The sequence below is a fragment of the Ceratotherium simum genome, chromosome 20 (genome assembly GCF_057802395.1).
Source record: "Ceratotherium simum simum isolate JZ-2026a chromosome 20, ASM5780239v1, whole genome shotgun sequence".
NCBI classification, from domain to species: Eukaryota; Metazoa; Chordata; class Mammalia; order Perissodactyla; family Rhinocerotidae; genus Ceratotherium; species Ceratotherium simum.
The window spans coordinates 40,350,924-40,359,639 of record NC_141919.1 but is presented as its reverse complement, the minus strand read 5'-3'; the positions used below and the strand labels follow the sequence as shown (position 1 = coordinate 40,359,639).

Below are 8,716 nucleotides of genomic sequence, written 5' to 3'. Positions count from 1 at the left end.
ACAATTCAGATCAACTTAGTTGAACATTATTCTATTTTAGATACAAACAAGTAGGTGTCTTTTTTAAAATCACAAACTGCATATATTTATTGTTTTGTGATAGTGTAATTGGGAATTTAATTCTCATGAAAAAGAAAATTCTCATACAAAACACCCCCCCCAAAACCTCATAATACTAAAACAGAAAAATAACAAATACTTTGCCAAATAAAAGAACCCTGTAATAGTAGAGTCCTAAATGATTTTGCTTGCTTATTCCTTTGGTATTTAAGAATTCACTGAAACTTTACGAAACATTAGAAATCCTCAGAGTTTATCTTTTTCCCTAATATATATAAAATAAAATAGTTAGGAGCTTAAAGTAAAAGAGTTTTAGAGACTGCTAATAATTTCAATGACATAGGAAAACAGAAAGGGAGAACTGAAAGTGGGAAATTCCTCTGAAGTAGAAAGAGTGGAGGACCATCCGTATAAATAGCCCACACTCATGGAGGAAGGACACTCGCACTCAAGCTCTTGCAGCCTCTACTCCAGCATCGAGGTGGTAGAAGGCAACGCTGTTCCTGTTTTCATCATGACCAACAGGTGTATCCTCCAGATGGCTCTCCTGCTGTGTTTCTGCACCGTGGCTCTTTCCAGGAACTACAACTTGCTTCGGTCCCAACTAAGAAGCAGCAATTCGGCATGTCAGAATCTCCTGTGGCAGTTGAATGGGACCTATTGCCGCGAGGACAGAATGAACTTCGAGGTCCCCGAGGAGATTGAGCAACCACAGCAGTTGCAGAAGGAGGACGCCGTGTTGGTCATCTATGAGATGCTCCGGCAGACCTTAGGTATTTTCAGAAGAAATTTCGCTAGCACTGGCTGGAATGAGACCATCGTCGAGAGGCTCCGTGCGGAAGTCCACCTGCAGATGGACCGTCTGGAGACAAACGTGGATGAAATAACGGAGAAGGAAAACTTCACCTGGGAAAACACGCCCGTTCCGCACGTGAGGAAATATTACGTACGGATCGTGCAGTACCTGAAGGCCAAGAAGTACAGCCGCTGTGCCTGGACAACAGTCCAAGCGGAAATCCTCAGGAACTTTTCCTTCCTTACCGGACTCCTAGATTACCTCCAAAACTGAAGATCTCCCGGCCTGTGCCTCTGAGAACGGACAATGCTGACGGTGATTTCAGGTGTTCTTCAACCAGCAGAGGCGCTTTCAGTGACTGACAGCTAATGCACTGCGTTTGAAAGGACAGTTAAAGACGAGAATTTTTTACTAACTTATGAATTAAGTTATTTATTTATTTATTTAAACCTTTACCTTGGAAAATAAATTTTTTAGGAAACAAAAGTCAACATGGCCGTTTTAATTTCAACTTGATTTATATAACCACCCATGTTAAAAATTGCAGAGTATCTATTAGATGTTCTTTGTAAAACGTGCCTGCAAACTAGTATAGTTTCTGGCCCCTGATTTCAAGGCATTTAAAATCCAAGGAAGCCACGTGGCATATACAAGGTAAGAGATGATGAGGGGACCGGAACCTCATAGGAGAATAAATGCGGCCTGAGCCACAGGAAAGTGGAAGAGACAGGCAGGAGGCTCTGGAACGAGAACGACGGGTGCTGCTGCTTCTACTCTGTGCCCTGCGCTCTCTGGCCCTAAAGTTAGAATTTGACTGGCTGTCAGGGTAACCAGAGGAATATTTCAGCTCTTGTGTTTGCCTAAGCTCATCCCCATTATCTGCAGGATGCTCTGCCTCCCCCTCTCACCCCCAGACCCCACAGGATTTTTAAATGTTTATGTGCCCCCCTAGCCTAAGGGTGAGAAGTCCCAGGCACTTCTGTGACACTGTTAAGTAGCAGTCCCTTTATGGTACTCTTCATGGGACAACCAAGATGTATGGGTGTCTTAGGGGAGCTGGCATCTCTGTCTCCTTCCAGGGCACAGGCACCACAGGGAGAAAGAACTCTGCTTTATACCCCCGCCATGTGTCTAGGTTTTCTCCCTATTTTCTTCACAAAAGCAAGTCTGCTCCTGGTCCCCCCGGCACTGTTCATACAGAATTCCAGGAAAATCCTATCTGCTTTTCCTGCTGCTCTGCATCTCTGAAGCCACATACTCCCCAAAGCCAAGTCCAAGGCAGGTGCAGCATTTTAAGCCCAGTTTCAGGCCAAGTGAAAAACTAGGAAGCATGAGAGAAAAGGAAATTCAGGCAGGATAGAGAGGGCGCTAATTTTGCCAGGGCTTACACTGGGAAAATAAAGTTTTCCTAGGAGCTCTTTAGGCCCCTGGCCAGCATGGCTGGCTTTCTGTCTTGTACTGAACCCCTTGGGGACATGGATTATTATGACTGTTCCTGCCATTAGCAGCTGCCATCCAGGCACTCTGCTGAGCTCATATGTACAGAATTGGATGTAGTCCTCTTCACAAGCACGCCTCAGGTAGGCACAATGACATTATAGCTATTTTATAGGTCAGGAAACTAAGTCTCACAGAGGTTTAGCAACTGCCCCAAGGTCACATAGCTAATGAGTGAAGGTTAAAAAAAGTACAAAGGGAAGAATCATATAAAGACTTTATTTGTGCCTGGGCACTTTCTCCTAGAGCAGTACAGAGGTTTAAGTTCCCTTTGAGGGATTCGGCCTCCAGAAGAAATCTGTCAGTCAAGAGTTCCGGAGAAGACAGATTGTGCAGAACTTGGGGCTCCCTCTTCTGACTCAAGGCGGGTAACACACCCGCTGTGGAACCAAAAAGTGCCATCCTGGTGGGTCTGCTGCCTTCGTCGTCCCAAGGTAGTCAAGGTCCCCATCAAACAATAAACCGTCTCTCTCCCCTACCACTGCACACTCTATGACTCCCCTAGCTCTGCCAAAATCCCTTCCACAGCCGTGGTGCTTCCTTTTGCCTAGGAGTCAAAGACGAGATTAGCAGATAGAAATGCAGAGTAATAGGCAGTGTCTAGAGCAACAAAGAGGATGCTTAACAAGTCTCTGTTGGCAATGGGCCCTGACTGTCCCCCACCTTCTCTGGGCCTAAAAGCTAAACTGGCCCAGGCACCGAGAGGCTAGAAAGAACTGCTCTATATGTGTGTTGAGGCCCAGAAGGACAGAGGAGAGCTTTCTTCTGGAGAATTATAAATAACTGTGCCACAGCTGAGCGTGCCGGCCCATCCCAAATACCAGAAGTATGTCCATCACCAGTAGAGGATAAATGACAATTAATATTAATTCCAATAAGAATGAGGGAGGCTAGTGCAAAAGCACATGGGTGGGTATTTGCATATGCTAAACAGAGAGCTACACATGAGGAGTAAAGTTATTATTTTAGCTGGCGTCAGAACACCTCGCAAGGAGAGCACTTGTTTAGAAAAACATTGAATGAGCCTCTTGAGATGCAAGGTGAGAGCTTGAGGCTATGGGTGTGGGAACACAGAAGATATACACCAATACCCTGTTTTTGTGTGTCTGTTTCTAAGGAGGAAAGAGACAGAGAGAAACCCACCAGATGGTCTGGAGCTGTGATGCTCCCTGGAATAAGACAGCAGTGAAAAATTTCTGATGGGGGCGAATAAAGGACTTTTAAGAACAAGACGTCTCACATGCAACTTGAAATTACATGCAGTGATGCGATGGAACCCTCTCCTCCATCTCCTCCAAAACTTCAGTAGAGATGGCTACCCACACAAGGTGCCTATGTGTGTAGAAATCATATAAAGTGTCCAGGTCCATGTTTGAAATAGTATGGGGAAACCAGCATGGGGTGGCCACAAGTCCACACATGAACCAAATTAGTAGGGACAGAAGGCAGAGCCATGACAACAGAGCACTCCCCCACCACCCCACCTTAGGAATCAAGGGAAATCATGGAGAGGACACTGTGCTTCCACAGACACAGATTAGGAGGTAGAGCAGTTTTATCTAGCTCTTAAGCAGTTAGAAGGCCCTGGCAAACATCTGGGTTATATATAAATAGATAAATATTGCCTGACCATATGGACATGTAGTACAGGGGAATATCAGCATACATTTGTATGGTATTTTTTACAATTAACAAAGCTGATATTTAGGCACTTTGGGTGTCATTAGGCACTTTTAGGTACTCAGAGACATCTGATGCAGGCACTTGTTCATAAAATACTCTTAAGACAATGAAAAGAATATGCCACAGACTGGGAGAAAATATTTGCAAATCACATATCTGATAAAGGACTTGTATCCAGAATATATATTTTTAAAAAATCTCATGGGCTGGCCCCGTGGCTTAGCGGTTAAGTGCACACGCTCTGCTACTGGTGGCCCAGGTTCGGATCCCAGGAGCGCACCGACGCACCGCTTCTCCGGCCATGCTGAGGCTGCGTCCCACATACAGCAGCTAGAGGGATGTGCAACTATGACATACAACTATCTACTGGGGCTTTGGGGAAACAAAAAGGAGGAGGATTGGTGATAGATGTTAGCTCAGAGCCGGTCTTCCTCAGCAAAAAGAGGAGGATTAGCATGGATGTTATCTCAGGGCTGATTTCCTCAAAAAAAAAAAAATAATAAACAAAAATAAAAAATATCTCAAAACTCAACAATAAGAAAATAATCAACCCAATAAAAAATGGGTGATATATTTGAATGGATACTATACCAAAGAGATACATGAATAGCAAATAAATACATGGAAATACTAAAGCCTTCTTTGTGGATTTTTTGTGGTTTAGATCAAATAATGAATGCAAAATGGTCTTTGATTACAGAGGAGCCCATTCCACCATGAGGATCTACCATAGCCTTTCTGAGGAAAGTCCACCAGCCATCTTGGTCAAGTTCTATATGTGGTCACTTCAGGTCTGCCCAGCAGAGAAGGAAGGGCCCTCATCAATGCAGACTTTCATCTTGGCTAGTCCAGCTATGAGACATACAGAGAGAGCCAGCAGTTGGTGATGGAGTCAGAAGGCGAATGGCACCCAGAACCAGATCTTGCCAATTACAGGCTTTTTCTCTGAATCTGTTGTACCAATGCTTATCGAGCCTAAAAACTGAACTGTTTCATGAATTTATCCTTTTGTTCTCAGCATTAATTGGTGCTTTTTCAATACCAGTTTAATTGTCTAAAATCTAGAATAGCTAATTTAAAACAATCAAACTCTAATACAACAAACAAATTGAATTAGAATTGCCAGCCCAGCAATATACTCTCCTAATTTAGTAAAACCAAGTTAATCACTTAACTTGTTAATTGACTTGATGGAGAATACTCCAGAAACTTGTTCACATCAAACAATTACCACCAAATCAGTAAATTCGACTTCAATTTCAAAATTCCTGCTTTGTTTTATAATTCCTTGTGTAGGGTGTTCTTAGAAAACCCAAAATGCATTCTTTAAATTATATCCCCCAAAGTTAGCCTAGGAATAAGAAAAAAATGGAGCTCCCTTCCAAAGACTCTCTTAAGAAAATGAAAAGACATGTCACAGACTGGGAGAAGATATTTGCAAGTCACATATCTGATAAAGGACTTAAATCAATACATGAAGATATACAAAGAACTCTCAAAACTTGATAGTAATAAAACAACCCAATAAAAGATGGACAAAAGACTTGAACATACACTTCACCAAAGAAAATACACAGATGGCTAATAGGAAAAGATGATCAACATCATTAGTCATTAAGGAAATGCAAATTAAAGCCTCAAAATACCACTACATGCTTATTAGAATGGCTAAAGTTAAAAGACTGACCATGTCAAGCATTGGTAAGAATGTGGAGCAACTGGAACTCTCATACAATGCTGATGGAAATAAAACATAGTACAACCACTTTAGAAAACCATTTTGCAGGTTCTTAAAAAGGTAAATGTATACCTACCATATGACCAGCCATTCTACTTGGTTATTTACTCAAGAAAAAGGAAAGCATGTTTCCATGTACAGATTTGTATATGAATGTTTGTAGGACCTTTATTCGTGATATCCCCAAATTGGAAACAACTCAAACGTCCATCACAGATGAATGATTAAAGGAATTGTAGTATATCCATGTAATGAAATACTACTCATCAATAAAAAGGAATGAATCCCCAGTACACACAACAATGTGAATGAATCTTGAAATAATTATGCTGAGTATAAGACAGACAAAAAAAGAGTATATTCTGTATTGTCTCATTTATACAAAATTCTATAAAGGAAAACCAGTCTATCATGGCAGAAAGCAGATGAGTGGTTACCTGGGGATGAGGGTGGTGGTAGTGAGGAACGAGATGGGGGAGAAATTGCAGATGGAGATAGGGAAATTTTTGAGAGGACATGGATATGTTCACTGTCTTGATTGTGGTAATCGTTTCAGGGGGGTACACGTGTCAAAACTTACCAAAGTGTTCACTTTAAATATGTGTACTTTATTGTAGTCAATTATACTTCATTAAATCTCTTAAAAATATATATCTATTTATTGGAAAATAAACGAATAAGTAAAATGGAGCCAAAGCATCTTGTGTTCCTTTGTCAGAATCAAAATTCATTGTCTGACATCCTAAGAGCTCTTAATAAGATTCCAAGATTATCAAATCTATAGGATGTTGGAAAGGAAAAATTATCTTACAGTCTATGTTCATCATTGTCAGCAGTTAGATTGTTAGAGGTTTTTATGTCACATTTGCAATAGTCTTTCATATTTTAAAAGGTTGCCCAAGAAGTTGATCAATACCCTCACATGCTAAACCTCTGAAAAAATCCCAGAACTCTTTCTACATTGCATACTTGCACCAACTGTATTTCAAGTTGCAGAATACAAAGTCCAGTGTGCAAGGAAACTATTTTTTTTCTTTAAATGTGAAAAAATAACATAAAATTTACCATTTTAACCACTTTTAATTGTCCAGTTCTGTGGCATTAAGTACATTCACGTTGTTGTGCAACCATCACAACCATTCATCTCCAGAACTTTTTTATCTTCCACAACTGAAACTCTGTACCATTAAACACTAATTCCCCATTCCCCCTTCCCCCAACTCCCGGCAATCACCATTCTACTTTCTGTCTCTATGAATTTGACTACTCCAGGTAACTCATATAAGTAGAATCACACAATATTTGTCCTTTTGTGACTGGCTTACTTCACTTAGCATAATGTATTCAAGGTTCATTCATGTTGTAGCATGTGTCAGAATTTCCTTTTTTTGAAGGCTGAATAATATTCCATTGTATATATATATCACCTTTTGTTTATCCACTCCTCCACTGATGGACACTTGGGTTGCTTCCATCTTTTGGCTATTGCGAACAATGCTGCTATAAACATGGCTGTACAAATACCTGTTTGAGTCCCAGCTTTCACTTTTTTCAGGTATGTACCCAGAAGTGGAATTCCCCGATCATATGATAATTCTATATTTAATTTCTTGAGGAATCATCAAGGCAACTATATTTAAGTTATGTCTTCATAATGTAAATATTTGCAATAACAGCATAATGCAAACACAATAATAACAGCCACATTTCTTAAAGACATATGTTCTGCAAGGGACTCTGCTAAGTGTGTTATAAGTATATACCACCTTACTTAACCCTCCTGAGAACCCTAGCAGGAAAGTATTACTCTCTCCTTTCTACACACCGAGGCTCTGTAAGGTTAAGTAACTGGCCCAAGTTGGTAAAGAACAGAGACCATACTCTTCACTACCTGTAACTGTCTACTGCCTCCCCAAGTGTTATTTTTATCCTATGACATAGCACAGATATTGTGATTTAGAGAGGGAACAAGAAGCACTTGGGCTTTGCTCCAAGTGCCTGTGAGGACCTTCTGCAGAAGGGGCTCTCCTCCCTTAAGCAGTTTGTCTCCCCCCTGCCTGCATTCAGAAAAGGATTCTCTCTCCCTTTCTCTAGAGAGATTAGCAGGAAATTCCCACCTGCTCCCTCACCAGACTCGACAGAGAATATTTTCTCTTGAGTGTTTTGGAGGCAACTGTCTGAACCGTGAGTCATGGTTTTCTCTGGCAAGGCTGCATTTCCTTCTCTCAACCACTACTTTTTCATCCCCTGACTAGCAGGCTCTGTGTGCAGTTTCCTTTTCACGTCTGGCACCAGCTGCTTTTGTTATCTCATAGGAATACTTAAGAACTAAATGGCCTGCGTTGGATAATGGAAACATACAACACATTTCTCTTTCCCTTCACTTATTAATTTCTCGGCTCCTTTTCTTTTTAGGAAAACCTGGAGGTAAAACAAATAGTTTTCAAAACAGAAAATGACTTGCTAACCTAGAAATGCATGAATTGGAAACCTGTGAATTTAAAAGTATAAATATTAAAAAAAAGTTTATTACACTCAAGTACAAAAAGTACAGGACACGAGGTTATACAAACCTGAGAGCTAACGTGGGTTCTGCCACATTCTAACTTGGACAAGTTACATAGATTGGAGATAATCAATCCTTAAACTCTTGAGGAGAAAATGTAATAACAGGATGTATGACTCAGTCCAGCACAGGTCTTGCCTGTGGAAGATGCCCAATGTTCAACGTAATTAAAAGTGAATAAAAATTATAGAAATTTCTCACACAAAATTAGGTGGGCTTCTGGAGTACTCTTCCCAAAATCTCATATAAACAGCAAGTCCTTAATAAGTAGATAGATGATATAAGTATTGTTCTCATAATGGGATCTAAATGAATGTCATTTTTACCAAAGTCGTATTTATAGATGTTGGGAAAGAACATTCAGCATCTATGATCA

The 8,716-nt window shown here is 40.7% G+C and overlaps 1 protein-coding gene across 1 annotated transcript; it reads left to right on the top strand.

Annotated features, from left to right (window-relative positions):
- The first annotated feature begins 574 nt into the window (after positions 1-574).
- Positions 575-1,209, top strand: IFNB1 (interferon beta 1). Its single transcript, XM_087444211.1, has one exon. The coding sequence runs from the start codon at positions 575-577 to the stop codon at positions 1,127-1,129; it is 555 nt and encodes a 184-aa protein (XP_087300337.1). The 3' UTR covers positions 1,130-1,209.
- Positions 1,210-8,716: the final 7,507 nt, after the last annotated feature.